We start from the raw sequence: 22,269 nt of genomic DNA, 5'->3' as shown, positions 1-22,269 counted from the left end.
TTCCACAGATAATCAGACAGGCAAACATAAAGACAGGAGAAAAAGCTCCCTGGATGTCAGAACTGTTGCCTCTCGAGCAAGCGAAGGTAGGTGACAAAGACCAGAGAAGAGAACACTCTTCTCTCAGTGTGGAACACGCGGAGATGTCTAATGCTCCCTCCCCAGCCTCAGCTTCTGGCGCTGCCTCCCTCTGGCTGGCTCCCTCACTGCCACCCCCCCACAACTCCTTTGCCAGTGGGTTCCATCCTGACCCTTTTGATGGAGTCAGGGAATAAAAAAAAATAGTGGATACTTTTTACCATCTATTCTGTAGTTGATTTTCTAAACTGTAACAGCTTAAGGTGTCAGTTTATCTGCTATAATTGTATGAGCAACGATTTCCAATCATTGGAAATTCTTAATGATTTATTCTATTGTAGGTTACAGTCTGCCATGGAAGCTTGCCTTTTGGTGGGGAAGTGAGCCGCATTTGGGGATGTAAAAGACTCTTATTAAGCAAATATTCTTTAAGTTCTAGTTGGAATATGATTTTTTAAAGATTATATAGCTATGTGGCCTGAGACATCTAGGAGTTTTTTGTTTTTGTTTTGGGGGGGTTGCTTTTTAGGGCCGCACCCGAGGCATATGGAGGTTCCCCCCAGCTAGGGGTCGAATCGGAGCTACAACTTCCACCTGCACCACAGCTTCCAGAAATGCTGGGTCTTTAACCCACTGACCGAGGTCAGGGATTGAACCCGCATCCTCATGGATACTAGTTGGGTTCATACCACTGAGCCACAACAGGAACTCCTAGGAGTTTTTGAAGTGCAATGAAAATTATTTGTAGATAGTGTGAAGGCAAATATTCCTGCTAGCTGTGTACTTTCTTTGACTGAGAGATGAATTGGGAAGCATATGGAGTTGATTGTTACTAGATAAAAAGCCAAAATTTGCCTGTTTTACAACTGAGATCCAGTGCCTGCCCTCACTTCTCTCGTGGGTTTGTTGCGAGGACCAGAAGACATGCTGCGTATCCCTCGCATTGGAAGGACAATACAGATCCCACCCCTGCTGCAAGGCCAGGGAGCAAAGTGGTCTTATAGAGAAGAGTGTGGACTTGAGCCTCAGAATGACCTTGATTCAGGTCCCAGCCTCATCTACTTTTTGTCCATCCTTGGGACTGGACTTCCATGCTTGCATTTCCTCGTCATAAAATGGAGATGATTGTGCTGTCCACAGAGGATTATGTGAGGTTCCGTGTGGCACCTGGCAAGGTTAGGGGTCACTGCCATCACCACATGTTAGGGCCCTTGGGCAGAGTAGAGCAGAGCAGGGTCAAGGTCACTGATGCCCAAAACCGTCTTCACTCCCACATGCTGACTTCTTTTTATCCTTTGGATTACTTTGTCCATTTCTGTATTTTTAAGAGTAAAACATTTTTCTTTTAGTGTGTTTGGTTTTTAACCAGTGTTCTTTTTAATTGACTTATAATTCACATGTAATAAAATTCCTATTAAGTGTTGAGTTCAGTAAGTTTTGGCACTTCTGTACATTGAACTGTATAGAATGTAACCACCCAAAATAGATATAGAAAATGCATGCATGCACTCGCATTCACACGTTTCACCACAGAGGCAACCACTGATTTTGCACAGAAGTTAATTTGGCCTCTTTTTGTGCTTCAGAGGAATGGAATCGCACTCTTTGTGTTTGGCCTCCATCACTCATTTTAATGTTCTTGAGATTCATCCACGTTGTTAGGTATATCAGGAGTTCATTCTTTTGTATTGCTTGGTAACATTCCATTCTATGAATATGCCGCAATTTGTCTATCCATTTTCTTACTAATGGCCCTTTGTGTTCATCTTTCTGCCTTGCGGCTGTTAGTATTTTGGCTGTTAAGAATATTTTGGAATGTAAGGCTGTGGTGAATATTTTGATACTGTCTTTTTTTGTGGAATGTGTGTTCCTCTCTTACCTAGGAGTGGAATTGCGGGGCCTTTGGGTAGTTGCAGACAGTTCTTCCGTGTGGGATATACCATGTTCCTTTCCGTCACTGTCTGGGAGAGTTCCGGTTGCTCTGCACGCACCCCCACCCCCCCGCCCCCCGCCTTGGTTCCCCAGAGTTTTAAACCTTAGCCATGCTACTGGATATAATTTGAACTTAATTCGCCTGATGACTACTGAGATCGAGCAACCCTTTCATATGCTTATTGGCCATTTGGATATCCTCTTTTAAGTGCTATTTAAATATTTTGCCCATTTTTTATCATTGGGTTATTTATCTTTTTCTTGCTGGTTTGTAGAAATTCTCTTTATATTCTAGATATGGATATAAATATTCCAAGTATATTGTTCTTAGTCTGTAAATTGCCTTTTCACTCTCTTAATAGTCTTTCAGTGAATAGAGGTTCTTTTTTTTTTCTTTTAACTTCATTTGTTTTATTTCCAACTCTTTTCATGTATTTTCTTCTCACCTATAACTGTTCATTTTCAGAATTTTTCTCATGCTTTCTCTATCTCTCTTGAAACACATATAAAAAATACAAAAGCTGGAGTTCCCGTCGTGGCTCAGTGGAAACGAATCCAACTAGGAACCATGAGGTTGTGGGTTCAGTCCCTGGCCTTGCTCAGTGGTTAAGGATCTGGCGTTGCCATGAGCTGTGGTGTAGGTCGCAGATGCGGCTTGGATCTGGCATTGCTGTGGCTGTGGCGTAGACTGCAGCTGCAGCTCTAATTAGACCCCTAGCCTGGAAACCTCCTTATGCCACTGGCACGGCCCTAAAAAGACCAAAAAAAAAAAAAAAAAAGAGAGAGATAAAAAAATACAAAAGCTGAATTCAGTGACAATTTACATCCAAATTATGGAGCCTTATCAATTTCCAAAATTCTGTCACTCCTTAAGAAGATATTACAACATTAAACCAAGGTTTCATTGCTCTTATTATTTTTTTTTTACTGTTTGTTATCACTTATATATGGAATCCAAAACATAATACAAATGAATCTATATACAAAATGGAAATAGACTTACAGACATAGAAATCAAACCAGGGGCTACCATAGGGGAAAGCGAGGGCATAGTGATAAACTAGGAGTAGGATCAGCAGGTACAGACCACTACGCATAAAGTAGACAAGCAACAAGGATTTACTGCATAACACCAGGAACTCCATTCAGTATCTTGTAATAACCTATAATAGAAAAGAATTTGAAAAAAAATATATATATATATGCACACATAACTGAATCAGTTTGCTGTATACCTGAAACTAACACAATGTTGTAAATCAACTATACTTCAAAAAAATATATATGTGTGTGTGTGTGCATATTGAAATTATTCAACCTCTATAGTACCCACAGCAAAAGTGCTTTTTTTCCCCAAGGACCAATATTTTTTAACTGACATTGTTTAAAATTGCTAGTTTATGGTGGTAATAAAAAGCAAACCAATTACCAGACAGCTTTATTACTGTTTATAAGTTCTCCACAGACAATGCATCCCCCTTGTTGCTTATACATGCAACAGACAACCCAACACCACCACTCTTGGACCTCTGTTAAGGGATACTCTTTTTATTTATTTATTTAAATGATTTTAATTTTTTCCATTATAGCTAATTTACAGTGTTCTGTCAATTTTCTACTGTGCAGCAAAGTGACCCAGTCACACAAACACAGGTTCTTAAATTATCAGTGTTTTCTATTAAGGTACTGCTTTTTGTTCTATTTTAAGAAATCATTCTCTGTACCAAAGTCATGAAGAATATTCTTCCATGTTTCCCTCTCCCATGTTTTTTCCTAGAAACTTTATTTCTTTATCTTTCACTTTGGGTCTGTGATCCATTTCAAATTAATTTTATATCTAGTGAGGATAGGACTCAAGAATGAATTTCCCCCCTTCAGGGAAACCCAACTGGCCCAAAACCATATTCAAAAACCATCTTTGGAAGTAACATCCATTTTTGTAAACCATGTGACTATAAATAGATGGTCTCTTTCTGGACTCCGTTCTGTTTCATTGTTCTGTCTGTCCTTGGTTGTATCAATACCACCATCGATTACTACAGCCATTTGGTAAGCCTTGGTATCTGGCAGTATAAAGTTCTCCTTCAGCACTCTCTTGGCTATTTTAGGTCTTTTGTGTTTCCATATAACATTTAGAATCAGCTCGTCAGTATACATACCCACGGCCTCCTGGGAGTGTCTTAAATCTGTATGTAGATTGATCTATTTGGGGAAAATTGAAATCTCTATGTTCATTGTCGTTATTTAGACTATCTTTATTTTTTCTCAGAAATACTTTGTGTTTTCAGCCATATAACTCTTGCACATCTTTCCATTACATATATCCTTAAATATTGATGTTTTTTGATGCTATTGTTACAATGTTTTTTATTTCAACATCCAGTTGTCTGTTGCTGGTATATAGAAAAAAAATTGACTTTTATGCATTGGCCTTGTCCCCAATAACCTTGATAAACTTACTCAAGGTGTTTGTAGGTTCTTTCAGACTTTATACACACACAGTCACGACAATCTCTATACCATCTGTTTCTTTTTCTTGCCTTATTACATCCACAGAATTGTTTTTTATAAGTATATGTCACTTTCATTCTATTTTTAAATGAGAACAAGTTCTTTTATGACATGGTGATAGAATAGTGGGTTTTTTTTGGTTTTTTTTTTTTTTGGTTTTTTTTTTTGGTTTAATGGCCTTGTTAGGTAAAATAGAAAGTTGGAAACCATGTGCTAGTCACCAAAATTAGATTTAGGAGTTCTGCTGAGCTCCGAAATGTAAAGCATTCGAGAGCTCCTGAGTTGGTTCATCTTGCACAGTGTTTCTCCTTGGGCCTTAGTTTGGTAAAAATAAGGCTGACACATCAGGCTGTTGAACAGTCTGTGGTCCTTTAAGGTCTTTGGTAAACAGCATTTGGCCTGACAGTGGGGCTTTCAGGGAGATACACAGAACACTGTGTGAATATTTCCTCCTGCCTGTGTATTGCCCAGGCTTCTCCCCACCCCAGAGGAACTGGATCTTGATAGGAGCAACAAAAAATTAGCACATTTTAGAGCCCAAGATTTGCTGCCCTCCTCACTTACAGTATTGACCCAGTCACTCTAGATAAAGTATGACAGTGGAAATCACTAACAGATGCCTTGAAAAATTGAACCAGAGATTCATTATTTCAGTTCATTGAGTTGTGTTTATTGCTCACACCGTATATGAAACCAAGAGCCTGCGGGGCATTGTCTTGCAGAACATTTGCACTCCTGGATAGTGGCAAGCTGAGTAATTATAAAGCCTTATTGTTGTAAACACAAAAAGAGGCTGTTTGGCTCTGACTCGCTAGATTGTTTTCTCTCTTTTCTCTCTGGCCTGTGACCTCAGATGTTGTCTACAGGGACACATGCATCCTAGTGCCTAGAACTGAAGGAAGCAAGGTTGGTCATGCCAGAATCCCAGGCTTGTTAAGATAGAAAGGAAGTTCAGGGACCATGTAGTTGTGCTTCATCATGCAGCTGAGTACTCTGGGGCCTGGGGAAGGAGGGGAGACAGGTGCACAGCCCTGATTTCTGCATCACGTGATCTCTCCACAGTTTCCAGCCAGAGACGACACTCCTCCATGGCCCGGATACATTCCATGACGATCGAGGCGCCCATCACCAAGGTGAAACAGTTTGTGGTTGGTTTCCACTGAGCAGAGCAGTCTCTCGTTCTCCCAGTTGATTGTTTTCAGCGAGAAGAAACAGGGACCCACCGCAATAATAATGCACTCCTGATTGTATGGAGCTGCCTGACACGCACATTTTAATAGTCTGAAGTTAGCACTGAGTACTGCTGCCAGCCTGACTCTCTGGACTGCTTTTTCATTGTCTTTAATGTTATGAAACTCAGGCCTTGTCTTAACATATTGTAGGTAATCAATATCATCAATGCTGCCCAGGAAAGCAGTCCCATGCCTGTGACAGAAGCCTTAGACCGTGTGCTAGAAATTCTGAGAACCACTGAATTATATTCACCACAGTTTGGTGCTAAGGATGATGATCCTCATGCCAATGACCTTGTTGGGGGCTTAATGTCTGTAAGTATATTCCACCAGGCTGCTGGCTAGATCCTGCCGTTCTTGTGTGTTTTCCCAGAGGTGATTTGTTTGTGGGCTGGCCTACACAGCACTCTTTGTGTGTGGAGCTCAGTCGAGGCCTAAAGCCTCCACTGCCTGGGCTTAGCTGCCCTCTGGCTGAGCTGTCACTCACCTGCTGCCTACCACCCAGGAGAAGGAGGAGCCTTCTCAGTCTGCTGAGCTGATTCTTCACTTTGGCTCAGGGGTTCTGCAAGTGATTTATTTAAAGAAAATTGAATTGTTTTAAGATTTTGAAAACTGGGGCAGAATAAAAAAATATATATAAAATGATCCATACCATATTATAAAACAGAACTACTATATATGTTTAAAGAGGCACCAGGAGATAGGGCATGTGGTTTTCCTCCAGAGCATCCTACAGATTTGGGGAAGTCCACAGATTTGATGACTTCAGGGGAAAGAAGGGCTTGGGACCATTTCATTAGAGGGGGGCTTTCTAGTGGGCTCTTGAGGGGTCGTGGATCCCCCTCCAGCCCATCTAGCATAGAGGTCTCACAGGGAAGAACAACTTCATGGAAAACAGATCATTCCCTTGCTATCTGTCACTTTTAGAAAAATTCAGAAATAAAAAATTTACTTCCCCTCCTAATTCCTGCTTTCTGAAGTCACTTGATTCCATAAAATAAGGTTTCAAGCAGTAATCTGAAGGGTAGAGCAATTCCCAGAGATGGTGTTGCCTATTTGAGACAGAGGCTTCTCCAGCCTGTGCGTGTGTTGAGGGTTGGGGGAGCTGGGACGGGGGTGATGAGGGATGGGGTGGGATAGCGTCCCAGGGATGAGGGGAGAAAAGAGGCAAGGCGGGGAGAGAGCAGCCGCAGGCCTGAGGAGGGGCCTGCCCAGGGGCATGGGCAGTGGTCTGGGAGCAGCTCTCAGCCCGAGAGGCAGCTGGGCAGTGTGTGGGCACTTAAGAGAGCAAGGAAGGGTCTAGTTTTCCAGAGGAAGCCTGGTGTCCATGAGCCAAGTGTGAGGAAGATTAAGGGCAGAGGCGTGTGGTCCCTAAGAAAGAAAGTGGGTCCTGAATGCCAGTGGGCTTTGGGGCATCTCTTGCACTCACCTCCCTGATGCTCCCCCTGCCCCCGAGTTTAGCCAGTCCTTCCCAGCATCTGGCTCTGTGCTCTTGTGTAAGTGACTGAGCGTGTGGTTGACCACGGTGGTGATCACAGCGGAGCCTTGGCATGCGTAGATGGCAAGGCCTGCCCTCATCTCTCCTCTGGGACTGGCTGTTCTGGGGTTTTCGAAAAGTAAAAAAGAGTTGTGACTTCCCTTTTCCTTGTTTCCTTCATTTTTATCAGGATGGTTTGCGAAGACTATCTGGGAATGAATATGTTCTTTCAACAAAAAGTAAGTTTTCCCTTTTTAACTTTTTGGATCGCTATTAATGCTACAGCTAAGCTGGGAGCTCCCGTTGTAGCTCAGTGGGTTAAGAACCTAACTAGTATCCATGAGGACGTGGATTCCATCCCTGGCCTCACTCAGTGGGTTAAGGATCCAGCGTTGGCCTTAAGCTGTGGCATTAGGTCACAGACGTAGCTTGGATCTGGTGTTACTGTGGCTGTTGTGTAGGATGGCAGCTGCAGCTCCATTTCGACCCCTAGCTTGGGAACTTCCATATCCCACAGGAGCGGCCCTAAAAAGAAAAAAAAAAATTACAACTAAGCTTAAATGATGAAAATAAATTTTTCAGATGAAAATTTTCAGGTAATTTTTTTCATCAAGTTTGTTAGTATATCATAAAACCTGAGAAACAAAGCAACTGTCCCCTTAAGCCGTACTGTTCTCCCTAAGGAACAGTTAAAGCTATAAAGCCTATTAATTTTGTTCTCCAAATCACATCACTTTGTAGGCCTTCAACAAGTTTCCAGCAGTATAATCACCCCCATCTCCCTTCACGACATCCCACCACGGATAGCTCGGGCCATGGAAAATGAGGAATACTGGGACTTTGACATTTTTGAACTTGAGGCTGCCACTCATAAAAGGTGAGTCTCTGTGGAGCTCAGCAGACAGAGAGCTTGATTCCAAGGACTGATACGGAAAGAGCCACCCAAAGAGTGTGGCTTCTGCACAGAGCCAGTCCCTGGTCAGGGAGGAGGCTCAGGAAAGAGCAACGGGGCCCAGGCCTTGACCAGAGATCTGTGGGAAGCCAGGGGGACTTCTGTGGAAAGAGCAAGCATGAACCTGAGCAAGTGACTTAATCTCCCCAAATAGCCAAAGTTTCTTTTTTCTTCCTTCCTTCCTTCCTTCCTTCCTTCCTTTCTTCCTTCCTTTCTTCCTTTCTTCCTTCCTTTCTTCCTTCCTTCCTTCCTTCCTTCCTTTCTTTCCCTCCCTCCCTCCCTCCCTTCCTTCCTTCCTTCCTATAAAACATAGTAGTTAATTTCTCCTGTAGGTAGCGATATGTTGAGATAGCAGGCAAGAGCCCCACTCAGAGCCTGGAACTAAAACTTAGAAATACACAAATGCACATTTGATAGGAGCTATTCCCAGATCTTGGTTGCTATGTTGGCGACAGGCATGGGGACACTCAAAACTCCAGTCCTCCTGATCTGGGTGGGGTCACAGAGACTAGTGTGGTATTGGGGTTTTACCTTCAGCGTTATACCTTGCTGGAAAAGAACAGTTAGTCAGAGGGGTGTGATTGGCTTGGCATGCAGAAAAGGGTGTCCAGGGCCCATGCCAGCCAGAGCTGACCTTCCAAAGGGTGAGGCCCTGACCCCAGCAGACAGAAGGCAGCTGCAAGAGAGGCATGCTCTGTCGGCTGTGGGATATCTTAGCAGATCTCATCCTGGTCTGTGTGACTGTCCCCAAGACAGGCCATACCCTTTGCTCATGCTCACAGCGAGTCAACCTTCTGATACATTCTGCATCCATGCACCCACCATGGACAAGGACAATGGAAAAGAGTATTTCCAAAACAAATCTTTGGGCACCTGGTTAACATACTAGTGAGACTGTATTCACATGAACTGGTCAAGGCAGGTCAGTTCAAATCCTGGGAGCCTGACTGTCTCTGGATACTGCCTCAGCAGAGCCAAGTTTCTTGACCTTCCAGGCAAAGGCCAGATGCTGGATGAAGATGACTTCTCAAGGATGGGTGATCAGTTGGGAAACCTCTGGGAAGCTTCTCTGGGAAACCTCTTCACACTGTAATGCACACCTCCAGATTGTCAAGACCATTACATGACATGCGACGACATCTGGCTCATATGCCATCATCAGGAACTGTAATTTTCTCCTAGGCAGGACATCTGGCCAATGACATAGGTCCTACAAGTCCAAAGGAGGGGATAGGGTTCAAGGTAGCACAAGTCTAGCCTGGCAACACTTTGTTTTGGGGGATCCTCTAGTCCAACAAGTAGGGTCTGAGCCAGAAAGGGCAAGAGGAGTTCCCATCTTGGCTCAGTGGTTAACGAACTTGACTAGCATCCATGAGGACACGGGTTCAATGGCCTCTCTCAGTGGGTTAAGGATCCAGCATTGCCATGAGCTATGGTGTAGGTCGCAGATGCGGCTCGGATTTGGCATGGCTGTGGCTGTGGCGTAGGCCAGCAGCTACATCTCCAATTCAACCCCTAGCATGGGCACCTCCATATGCTGCAGGTGCAGCCCTAAAAAAACAAAAAAAAAAAAAAAAAGAAAGAAAGAAAAAGAACAAGAGAGCAAACCTCACCCCAGTGGGGAGCACCAGATGAGTGCTCCCAGAGTTGGGGCTAGGCTCCACCCAAGGTTGGCGGTGGCTACCAGGAGGAAAGGCAACAGTGTGCCACTCATGCAGGCCCCACTTTGCAGCCCTGCACACTCTCTGAAGTCTGGTTCTAGTTTTTCTCTTTGATTCTGTTCAGATCCAACACTTTGCCTGTTTCCTTGCTTTGTTTTAATGTTGTGGGTGTTTTTTCTCTATAGGCCTTTGATTTATCTTGGTCTCAAAACGTTTGCTCGCTTTGGAGTCTGTGAATTTTTAAACTGCTCCGAGACAACACTGAGATCGTGGTTACAAATTATCGAAGCCAATTATCATTCTTCTAACCCCTACCACAATTCTACACATGCTGCCGATGTGCTTCATGCCACTGCCTATTTTCTCTGCAAAGAGAGGATAAAGGTGAGTGGTGTTGGTGCGCCATACTTAATAGGTGGGAGCAGTGGAGGGGTTGCTCTGCGGTGCGATTGCTCGGGAGGGGCATGTCCTGCGCATGTGCAGCCTGGCCTGGGGGGGGCGTGGCCACACGAGGAGTCAGGAAGGAGGCCATGCCTTGGCTGTGGGGAGGTGATAAGTTAATTCATGACTTGTTCCCAGTCATTCCATAGCAGGGAATTTGGTCCCCAGGGAAAAAGCCAGCGAGAACAGGATAGGACTGCTTTTCTGGGAGTCTCTGAATCTCCAGCAAGTCTAGCCAGCTAACTGTCGGTTGTTCCCGCTTTAGGGTCCCCATCTACCTGTCAGAGTCAGCAGGGTTTGAGGCCAAGTTCATCATCTTTGCCCAACACTGCTCCCACCCACAGTTGCCTACCTGATCCAGATTTTCATCATCCAAGCAGATACCCAAGTCAGAAATCTGGCGTCATCTTCAGTTCATTCCTTTCAAGCTCCCAGCATCTGGTAGATATCTGACCTTGCCTGCTACAACCTCTCCATGTCCTCAGAATTGTTGCCTGCACATAGTGCCCCTGCTGCTGTCCCAGTGAGGGCCCCCTCATTTGTCATCTAAATGGTGCCAAACGAGAATTCCTGACTTGCCTCCTAGGGAACTCACTCTGACCATATTGTTCCCAGGAGCAGCCTCCCATCCTCCTTCAGGGTTTAAACTTTAAACTCCATGGACAGTGTATACAGCTCTCATCCCGCAGGCCATGTTTGGGCCGTGCTATACCACTTTAGTTTCTGAAGCTCCCATCCTTGCCATACTGTTCCCTTTGCTGGTGCTGGCTTCCCTTACATCTCCCCCGTCCTTCAGGGATCTATCTCGGTCTTCATTCCTCTAAGAAGCCTTCCCTAGAAACCCTCTACCTCCAACCCTGACTTGGCTGCCCCTCGTCCATACTCCCACACCCTCCTGGGCACTCTCCTGATTTTGCTGTATTAGAATGCTTACCTTCCACTTCCTTTGGACAACAAGCTCCTTCAGGATCCCTGATGCCTGTCCCTCTCTGTCCAGGGAGTGCAGCGGAGGAAGGATGAGGACCGTTCACTCAGAGGCTCCTAGTATCAGGTTCAGTGGCCACTGGCACCTGCTGGTGGCCAGTTGGAACTGGCCCAGAGACATTTAGCAGCTTTAGCTCCAGCTTTGGGGCCTTTGGAGAATGGGGGATAGGAAGAGGCCACAGTAAGAAGAGTTCACAGAAGAAAGGTTCCTTCAAGGAATGTTACTCACTACACACTCCTAAATCGAGCTTCCCAAGAAAGCTTTCCATGTTGTAAACTATTTCATTAGGGAATTTTTTGAAGTAGTGACTAGACTTGCACTATTTGTCAAAGTATTTGTGTTACTTCCTTAGGTGTCCATCATAAAATGGCACAGAGGGTCCAGGGCGGTCTAGTGAATGGCCAGTTCACTTTCAGAATTACTCAAGAGCAGAAGAATCAAACCACTGGTTTTGTGTCTAAGAAAATGGCCTCCTGAGGAATAAGACAGTGAGGTGTCATTGCCTGATGTCCTGGCATCTGGGGAAGGCCTCGTGGTGGCCAGGACCAGCCCAGGCAGGCAGCAGAGCAAGGACAAGTGCCTCCTGGTCCCGCCTCCTCACCTGTGACCAGGGGCAAATGTAGGGAAGAAAACAACCTGAAAGGATGATTCTAGCACATGGACGTGCTGAGCAAATGTTATTAATGCCTTACCCTGAAGTCACACCCTCTCAGAGTTGGGTCTCATGTCTCTGCTCCCTCTGTTTTTTGTTTGTTTCTTTTTTGTTTTTTGTTGTTGTTTAAGAAAGGTCATGACTAAGACTGTAGGTAGAATAAGGATTTAGAAATAGGACTATTTTTATAGTGTGAATAAAAATGGCAGAGGAGAGATGTCTGTGTCAGTATGGTTCCGCATATAAACAACCTGATTTTTGCTGTTTTTTGGGGGTTTTTTTTTGCTTTTTAAGGCCACACCTGAGGCATATGGAAGTTTTTAGGCTAGGGGTCAAATCAGAGATGCAGCTGCCGGCCTACACCACAGCTCACTGCAACGCCGGATCCTTAACCCGCTGAATGAGGCCAGGGATCGAACCCACAACCTCATGGGTATTAGTTGGATTTGTTTCTGCTGTGCCACAATGGGAACTCCAATTTTTGCTGTAATTTATTGCTTTTGAATTACAATATAGGTAACATACAACTATATATTCCGACAGCTAACTTAATTTTTAATTGCATTTGTTGAGATATAATGAACATTGTCAAATTCACCCATTTAAAGTTAAAACTATTGAATTTCTTTCTTTTTTTTTTTTTTATTTTCCCACTGTACAGAAAGGGGATCAAGTTATCCTTAAATGTATACATTACATTTTTTCCCCACCCTTTGTTCTGTTGCAACATGAGTATCTAGACATAGTTCTCAATGCTACTCAGCAGGATCTCCTTGTAAATCTATTCTAAGTTGTGTCTGATAATCCCAAGCATATAAATTTATAAGACTGATTTATTAGCTGTACACCTTCTTTTCATGTGTCCATAGAATATTTCCAAAAATGATCTTTTCACTAGGGCACAATGAATGTCTTGATAAACTTAAATTTCATAGGCTAGATTTTCTAACCACAACAAAAACTAGAATTTAATAACTAAAGGTTAATTTAAAAAAATGTCATTCACTACAAATGAGAAAATATTTTGAAAAATTTGGGGAGAAATAAGACATAAACCAAAAGTAACAGATTATTTAGAAAACAGGAACATGAGAAGTCTATATATCAAGACCTATAGGATGGAAAGAGCAAAATGATAATCCAAAAGGGTTTTTTTTTTTTTTTTTTTTTTTTGAGAGGAAAAAAACCCAGAAAAGTATGTTCTAGCCAAACTAATAAAAAAATACAGAAAACACAGAAATATACTTGAAATGGAGAATGACAGAAATGTATACTTTTGGGTTTTTTTTGGTTTTTTTTTTGTCTTTTTGCCTTTTTCTAGGGCCACTGCCACAGTTCCCAGGCTAGGGGTCTAATCAGAGCTATAGCCACCGGCCTATGCCAGAGCCACACCAACACCAGATCCGAGCCACAACCTACACCACAGCTCACGGCAACACCAGGTCCTTAACCCACAAGCAAGGCCAGGGATCAAACCCGCAACCTCATGGTTCCTAGTCATATTCATTAACCACTAAGCCACAACGGGAACTCCTAGAAATGTATGCTATATACTTAAAATAGATGGTTTCTATACTTCTATACTTAAAATAGATGGTTTCTTACAGAAAGAAAAGAAAGTTTTAAATCAAATTAGTTCTAGAAGTAGAAAACTGAAAGAGGTGAGTATCATGAGAGTTGTTTTTAAACTATCAGTTTCTTTAAAACTTGCCTCCTGCCCCAGATGGACAGGTGAGTTCTTTAGCCCTTTAGGGAATTTTTCCTTGTTACATAAAACTTTTCAAAGTCTTGAAGAAGATGGAAAACTTCCAGATCATTTTATCAGACTCATAAAACCCTGACATCAACCTGACAAAGCACCAGAAGTGGGGAGAAAATTGTAGACCAATCCCCAGTTAATGAGTGATGCATATCTTAAAAAATTTTTTCCTTTCTTTAAATTTAGTGATTCTAGTTTCTTTTGGTCTAAGTCAGTATGTCAGACTAAGGACTTTTATTGTGATGGGTCTAGAGACAGGCTGGCTGAGGGGGTGACTCCTACCTGTATCTTGGTAAGTCCTTAACTTGTGTGAGACTGAGAATCAGATAATGTTTCCTAATAAACATATGCAAAGATAGAACTGTTTCAGAGTGGAGACAGGAAAACTGGATTTGCTCAACAATATCCTTTCTCAGAAATCCAAAATATTCTTAATAGGGCAAAAAGAAAACTACACAGAAGGCTTCCTTGCTTTCAATGCCATGCCCCAGTTTTTAAAAGATCTCTTGTTTTCAGCAAACTTTAGATCCACTTGATGAGGTCGCTGCCCTCATTGCAGCCACTATTCATGATGTGGACCATCCCGGGAGAACCAACTCCTTCCTCTGCAATGCTGGCAGCGAGCTGGCCATCTTGTATAATGACACTGCAGTGCTGGAGAGCCACCATGCGGCCTTGGCCTTCCAGCTGACCACTGGAGATGATAAATGCAATATCTTTAAAAACATGGAGAGGTAAGAAAGCATAGGAAGGTATGTTTCCTTTGTCTCTCTCTCTCTTTAAACAATTTATTAAGGTATAATTCACACACAGTACAGTTTACCCATTTAAAGTGTGCTGTGGATTTTAGTCTATCCGGAGTTGTGCAGCCATCACTACAGTCAACTTTAGAACATTTCCATCACCCCTAAAAGAACCTCAAGCCTGTTAGCACTCACTCCCCATCGGCCCTCCCCCCCAACTCCTGAAGTTCTAGGTAGGCAATTACTGATCTACTTTCTGTCTCCATAGATTTACCAGTTCTGGGCATTTCATATAACTGGAAGCAGCCCCAATGTGTAGTCTTCTGTGACTGGCTTCTTTCACTTTAGCACAATGTTTTCAAGGTTCAGTTCATTTGTGTCTTGACATTTCAAGACACTTTGAGCCTTGAGAGATTCAGAGAAGCTGTCATCTATATCTCTGTCTGAAAGACTCCACTGTTCCCAGCAAACTTTTTTCAGGGGGTGGGGGTGGGGGTGGGGGGCCCTCACCTGTAGCACATGGAAGTTCCCAGGCTAGGAGTTGAATCAGAGCTGCAGCTGCTGGCCTGCGTCACAGGCATAGCAACAGCAGATCTGAGCCACATCTGTGACCTATACTGTAGCTTGCAGCAACACCAGATCCTTACCCCACTGAGCGAGGCAAGCCATTGAACCCGCACCCTCACAGACACTATGTTGGGTTCTTAACCTACTGAACTACAATGGGAACTCCTACCCTGCAAACCTATCATTGTCTTTGTTCACACGTCGCTTTCTTGAGGAAGCCTTCCCTGACCCTCACACTAATTATTCAGTCCTAGGTTCCTTCATAGCACTTGTCACACTTTAAAGTAACCATTTTTCAGAGTTCCCCAGTGCTTCATCAGGTTAAGGACATGGTGTTGTTACTGCTATGGCATAGGTTTGATCCCTGGCCCAGGAACTTCTGTGCGCAGCCAAAAAAATAATCATCATCATTTTTCATTATGTATCTAGGATCTAGTTTGATTCTTAAGCTCTGTCTTTTTGTCATCACTGTGCCCTCTGTGTCACAGAAGGGACTTAAATGTTAGATGGCAGAAGTATTCTATCATTAGGAATATTTACTCATTTGGATTTTTAAGAAAAGTTTTAAAACTTTTAAGGGATTGAAAAAAAAAAAAACCTCTCTTTTGCTATGCTTTAGAATTTCATAGGTGGAGTTAAAAGTTGCCATCAGAGTTGCTTGTATAGACAACAACATAGAGTTATCTCTGGAAAAACACACAAGACGCTGATAACTTTGTTGTCTCCAGAGAAAATCTCTATTCAGCTGGGGCTGAATAGAGATTTCAGTTTATATTCTGTGTGCCTTTTAAATTTTTATTTCTATGGTTTGCATCCTCAAAAAATAAAGTTTTTTAAGTAATTAAATAGAATTAAGGCCTGAAAGAAGCGTTAACAAGTACTCTGTGATCCTCTCAGCTTTCAGAAGGTCTGGGTACTAAAGTTGCTGGGTCTCAAGGTATCTCTGTGTGGGAGTACATTCTTCATAACCCCAGATCTCTGTCTTCATTCAGAGAACTGGCTTTGCTCACCCTGTCTACGTTCCACCTCATTTTATCCTAAGAACTATACGCCCTGCACTGTAGGATGACAACAGCATGAACAGTGTTTCTATAAAGCCTTGTCCATAAGCTTCTTTTTTATTTATTTATTTTTTTTTTTTTTTTTTGTCTTTTTGCCATTTCTTGGGCTGCTCCCTTGGCATATGGAGGTTCCCAGGCTAGGGGTCTAATCGCAGCTGTAGCTGCCAGCCTACGCCAGAGCCACAGCAACGCGGGATCCGAGCCACGTCTGCAACCTACACAGAAGCTCACAGCAACGCTGGATAGTTAACCCACTGAGCAAGGCCAGGGATCGAACCCTCAACCTCATGGTTCCTAGTCGGATTCGTTAACCACTGCGCCACAACAGGAACTGCTAAGCTTCTGATTTTAATTTGTTTGGGTTTCCCTTTATAACAACAATCTAGGCAGTAACCTAAAACTTCCACAGTCTTTTAAAGCATGCCCTGCCACTGACGTCCAGTGCATTCGAATTTTAGCTGCAGTGGACAATATCCCAGGTAACAGGTAGCTTTCAGGAGCACCTGCCTGGTCTGGATCAGTAACCGGCAGCAGCCTCTCATTTGTCGTCTGAAACAGGAATGATTACCGGACGCTGCGCCAGGGTATTATCGACATGGTCTTAGCCACCGAAATGACAAAGCACTTCGAGCATGTCAACAAGTTTGTCAACAGCATCAACAAGCCCTTGGCAGCATTAGAAGAAGATGGGGTAAGAGAGCCGGCGGCAGAGGGAGCCTGTGTTTGAGCCCTTATCCTGGTGCTGTGGGAAACATGGGCGTAGGAAGTCATGATTGTGGAAGGGCTCATTGAATTTCATTTCCATTGGTAAAAACATTATAGAAAATACATAAACTTGGCAAGAAAAAAGAAGACATAAAAATAGACGTGAAAACTCTGAAGGGAGGGTCAAGTTTTAGATAAACTTGCTTTAGATGGGTGGACCGTTCCTACGTCCTTTCTCAACAGTTGTTCCCTTCCCCTCCTTTTTTTTTTTTTGTTTTGGTTTTTGGTTTTTTTGTTTGTTTTTTGTTTTTGTTTTGGTTTTTTTTTTTTTAGGGCCACATGCACAGCATATGGAAGTTCCCAGGCTAAGGGTCCAGTCAGAGCTGTAGCCACCAGCCTACACCACAGCCACAGCAACACAGGATCCAAGCCACGTCTGCGACCTACACCACAGCTCACAGCAATGCCGGATCCTTAACCCACTGAGTGAGGCCAGGGATCAAACCCACATCCTCATGGTTGCTAGTCGGGTTCATTGACCGCTGAGCCATGATGGGAACTCCACCTTCCCCTCTTCTTGAGCATCCTGGGGTCAGCTGGGGCCCCTGAGGTCTTTTAGCGCCACTCTGCACCATGCATATTCTGTGGTAGCAACAACTGTCCCATTGGTCTGTGTCACAGGAGGGTGGGGGTTGGAAAGATTCCTGTATTTCAGCCACAAAGGTGATGTTATTGTTGCCACTCACTTCTGGATTTGAGGCATGGAGTCCAGAGCAGCTTCCTGTCAAGGAGAACATAAAATCTCTCACCAGGTAGGAGACCACCGCTGAGGAGGCAGGGCTCTCTGAGTTCCACTTGTAGTTCTCCTTCACCATCTCCTTGTCTGCAGAGTGGGCATAATGGTCTCAGGGCATAGGACTGAGGAGCATGGCACAAGGCAGGCACTTAAATGGTACCTGTTGTACTAGATCCATCGTGAGATCAGACCTAGAGCATATCTTCTTCCAGGGGCCCTCTTCCTTTGAGGTCCACAGGTCTGCCCTCCCACCTACCCCCCCAACACTGCATCTTGGCATCAGCTCACAGCCTTTTCAACATTCCTCCTCCCAACTCCTATCACCACCTTGTGAGTCTGCCACAAGCAGGGATGACCTATCCTATCAGGCTGGGATGACAGTTCCCTGAATTCTGACTCTACTTCTGCACTCATTTGCTCAGCCATAGCTTTTCCCTGTCCTTTAGCTTATTACTTCCCAGCCTGTTACTGCCCTTCATGCTTGTTCCAGTTTAACCTGATTTAAAACCTTGAGAATCTGCTCCCTTCCCCCTTCCCTGTTCTCCAGCGTGTCCGTCTGCCTTTGACTACACCCCCTTCCCAAGGACTTCCAGTGCAAGGGCACCCACTCCGGCCTTTCTTATTGGCTCCTTCCCTGCCATCCAGGCTGGTTGTCACCTGGGACATTTCTCCTGGCAGACCCCATTCCCACAGAAAGAAACCACATGCCTTATAGACTTGGTTTCCTCCAGCTAGTCTGGGCAGTTCCCAGACTCAGTTGAGTCCTCCACTCCCCTGGACAGTCATGTTTCTCATCTCTGTCGTCAGTACTTGGGGTTACTTCTGAGACTAGAAATCAATATCCAGTGGTTCAAACAAAGCAGGGAAAACGTATCATGAAAAGAAGTGGCTTCCAGCTGGCAGTACTGAACTGTGGTCACACATCTGAGAGAGAAGGGTCAGCACAAAGCTGGCCAGCAGTGGGACACAAGGAGCACTGAGGATACTCTGGCACTCTCCAGAGATGGGGCAGCCTAGGCTCAGTATGTCACCTACCCATATTTTTCTTTTTCTTTTCTTTTCTTTTCTTTTTTTTTTTTTTTTTTTGCTTTTTTGGGCTGCAGCCATGGCATATGGAAGTTCCCAGGCTAGGGGTGGAATCGGAGCTACAGCTACTGGCCTGTACCACAGCCACAGCAATGCCAGATCTGAGCCTCATCTGCAGCAGCACCGCCAAATTCTTAACCACTGAGTGGGACCGAACCCTCATCTTCATGGATACTAGTTGGGCTTGTTACCACTGAGCCATAACAGGAACTTCCACAACCTCCCCATCTTGATGGTAGATCTGTCCCCACTGAGATGGGACCATCAGGCCTTCTTGGACTACTGGGACTACTCACTGAAATCACATGACTGACTCCTCTGGAAAATTGCCCGATGGGCACACAATCAAAATGAGAGGCCCGCTCACATCTTTGATTGTGTTCTTTGCCCCAGTACTCCGTCTTCCAACCTGCGTTCACTTCAGAAGGCCTGTAACCAGAGGGTCCATCACACCGTGGGTTGAGAATCCATATCCAGAGGGGCTCCTTGTGAATCAGGCAGCATACAGTACTGAATGGACAGAATCCAAGACTAAAGGTAGAACTTAGGTTCTTATTCTGGCTCAGCTAGGTAGATTTGGCTAAGCGTCTTTACCATTCGGAGTCCCATGTCCTCCCCTGTAACATGTAATAGTAAATAATACTGCTTTTCATGTCTGCTGCAAAATCTGGTTGTGAGCACAGATAAGAAGGGAATGACTGAGTCCTCTGTACACCGTAAGGGCAGTGTTTAGGAAGCACCACTCTATCTGACACGTCTGCGTTGACGGCCCATTCCAAAGATCACACCGATCACAGAGCTGACTTAGGGATTAGACTATGAGAAACACAGCACGTCTTTTTGTTGGGAAGGCAGAGAAATCTTTTATTTTTCAGTTTACACTGTCTTTTAGTGAATGTAATACAGTCTTTGAGTGCTTACCAAGGGAGAGTGATAGACATAGTAGAACAGAAAGAAGAGGTAACTATGAGAGATCAAGTGAGAGAATGAGCCAGGAAGGCAGGGAATGCAGCCTGCAGTGCACCCTCTACTCCTGGCCTGGCTGGAATCGCATCTCACTGGGCAGTGGTTTTCCCCCTTTGAAAAGTGAGGAGCCAAGCTCAATGGTCAGAGTATCTTCAGCCCTGTTTTGTGAGACAAGGGTCATTCACTTGTACGTCCTGGATAATGCCTTACTGTGGTGACAGTGGGACCACACCAGTAGAACAGGGCTTGGTACCTGGGGACCCATTTTGATTGCTTTGAATTCCACTCATGTTTTAGGAAACTGATAAAGGTCAAGAAGCCATAAACACTATGCTCAGGACTCTAGAGAACCGGACTCTGATCAAACGAATGCTGATTAAGTGTGCTGATGTCTCCAATCCCTGCCGACCCCTGGAGCAGTGCATTGAGTGGGCCGCACGCATCTCAGAAGAATATTTTTCTCAGGTAAGATGCAGCCTCTTAAGTTTCTTAAGTAAAAGAGAGAGAAACAACAGTAAGCCCCTATGGAAGCCATCAGCTTAAAACTAGGAAGTAGAGTTCTAAATGAGATTCTGTCCTTAAGTAAAAGAGAAAAACAGTAAGCCCCTACGGAAGTCACTGGCTTAAAACTAAGATGTAGAGTTCTAAATGAAATTCTGCTCTTGAATTCGCTCTTGAATTCGCTTGTGTACACCCTTACTGGTAATGAATTCCATTCGTTTTTCCTTATCTGAAAGTGTTACGTTGCCTTCCTTCTTGCAGAATTATCTTCCCTGGATATTTGATGTTTTCTCCTAATAGAACTTTGAAGATGTTATTACACTTTTGTCAGCCCATCATATTCTCTGGATAGAAAAACGTTCCCGTAAGGCAGAAAAAAAAGTTAGAAAATACAATGGCTAAAATTTTTCCAAATTTAGTGAAAGATATATACATACAGATTTAAGAAACCCAGCAAATCCTAACCCTTGTGCAGGCATGTCATAGTCAAGCAGCTATAAGCCAAAGATAAAGAGAAAATTTTGAAATCACCCAGAGAAAAATGACACATTACTTCTATAGAGAACTTTGATTCTCATTTTTTATGGCCTCATGTTAGAAACTATGAAGGCCAGGAGACACTGGAACAACATCTTTAACGTGGTGTTAGGAGAAAACCGTCACCCTAGAATTCTGTATCCATTGAAAATACCCCTTGGTAATGAAGACAAAATAAACGTATTGTCAGATAAGGAAAAGCTAATAGAATTCGTCCCCAGTAAACCTGAAGTATAAGAAATGAAGTTCTTAAGGCTGAAAGGAAATGATACTAGATACGAACTTGGATCTTTGGGAAGAAATGAAAAGTACCCAAAATGGTAAGTATCAAGACCACAATGAGATATCACCTGTCATCTGTTAGAATGGCTGTTATCAAGAAGATAAGAAATAACAAGTGTTGTCAAAGATGTGGAGAAAGAGAGTCCTTGTGCACTGCTGGTGGGAATGTAAATTGGTGCAGCCACTATGGAAGAGCATGGAGGTTCCTCAAAAAATGAAAAATAGAAATACCATATGATTCAGCAATTCTACTTTGGATATTTATCCAAAGAAAGCAAAAATACTAACCCCAAAAGATATATGCATTCTTACGTTCACTGCAGTATTATTTACAATAGCCAATGTATGGAAACAACCTAAATATCCACTGACAGGTGAATGGTTAAGAATATGTGGGTGGGTAAGTGGGTGTAATAATAAATAATAATGAAATATTATTTAGCCATTAAAAAGGAATGAACTCTTGCCATTTATGACAACATGGGTGGACCTTAAGTGTTTTATACTAAGCAAAAATAAGCCAAAGAAAGACAAATTCTATATGATCTTACTTATGTATGGACTCTAATAAGCCAGAAAAAGACAGCTTCTGTATGATCTTACTTACATATGGAGTCTTAACAGAGAACAGATTGGTGATTGCCAGATGAGTGGGTGTGGGTGCAAAACTGGTACAGGGAGGGAGTCAAAAGGAACAAACTTCCAGTTACAAAATAAGTCATAGAGATGTAATGTATAACATGTGACTGTAGTTAATAATACCATACTGCATATTTGAAGACTGCCAAGAGAGTAGATGTTAAAAGCATAATTACAAAAAAAAAAATTCTGACTATGTATGGTGACAGATGTTAATTAGATTTATTGTGGTGATCATTTTGCAGTGTATGCAAATCATCACATTGTACACATGAAACAACAATATCATGTTGTACGTCAATTATATCTCAATAAAAAGAAAAATTTTAAACACTTTAGGAGTTCCCTTGTGGCCCAGTGGGTTAAGGACCAGTTTTGTCACTGCCGTGGATATGGTTATAGCTGTGGTGTGGGTTTGAGCCCTGGCCTGGGAACTTCCGTAGGCCACAGGCATCCCCCCAACCACCTGCCAAAAAAAAAAAAAAAAAAAAGATACAACACTTTTTAAAATGGTAGGCATTCCCACTGTGGCTCGGTGGGTTAAGAACCTAGCTAGTATCCATGAGGATGTGGGTTCTATCCCTGGCTTCGCTCAGTGGGTTGGGAATATGGCATTGCGGGAAGCTATGGTGTAGGTCTCAGATGTGGCTTGGATCTGGTGTTGCTCTGCCTGTGGCAAAGGCCGGCAGCTGCAGCTCCAATTCAA

At 43.5% G+C, this 22,269-nt stretch overlaps 1 protein-coding gene across 15 annotated transcripts in view; it reads left to right on the top strand.

Annotated features, from left to right (window-relative positions):
• Window positions 1-22,269, top strand: part of PDE8A (phosphodiesterase 8A) — a 147,796-nt gene that overhangs the window by 107,839 nt on the left and 17,688 nt on the right. For all 15 annotated transcript variants that reach the window (XM_084968504.1, XM_084968509.1, XM_084968503.1 and 12 more), the window contains 9 exons: window positions 9-86; window positions 5,584-5,654; window positions 5,904-6,068; window positions 7,421-7,469; window positions 7,972-8,107; window positions 10,029-10,227; window positions 14,197-14,414; window positions 16,610-16,742; window positions 19,902-20,069. In XM_084968504.1, coding sequence (XP_084824630.1) covers window positions 9-86; window positions 5,584-5,654; window positions 5,904-6,068; window positions 7,421-7,469; window positions 7,972-8,107; window positions 10,029-10,227; window positions 14,197-14,414; window positions 16,610-16,742; window positions 19,902-20,069 — 1,217 coding nt within the window. The remainder of the gene's footprint in view (window positions 1-8; window positions 87-5,583; window positions 5,655-5,903; window positions 6,069-7,420; window positions 7,470-7,971; window positions 8,108-10,028; window positions 10,228-14,196; window positions 14,415-16,609; window positions 16,743-19,901; window positions 20,070-22,269) is intronic.

The sequence above is a fragment of the Sus scrofa genome, chromosome 7 (genome assembly GCF_054392235.1).
Source record: "Sus scrofa isolate SSC_HxYL_T2T_F1_AM1 chromosome 7, Sscrofa_HxYL_maternal_Yorkshire_Landrace_v2.0, whole genome shotgun sequence".
In the NCBI taxonomy this organism is placed as follows: domain Eukaryota; kingdom Metazoa; phylum Chordata; class Mammalia; order Artiodactyla; family Suidae; genus Sus; species Sus scrofa.
Note: the sequence above shows the minus strand (reverse complement) of the source record. Positions and strands in the feature narration are given on the sequence as shown.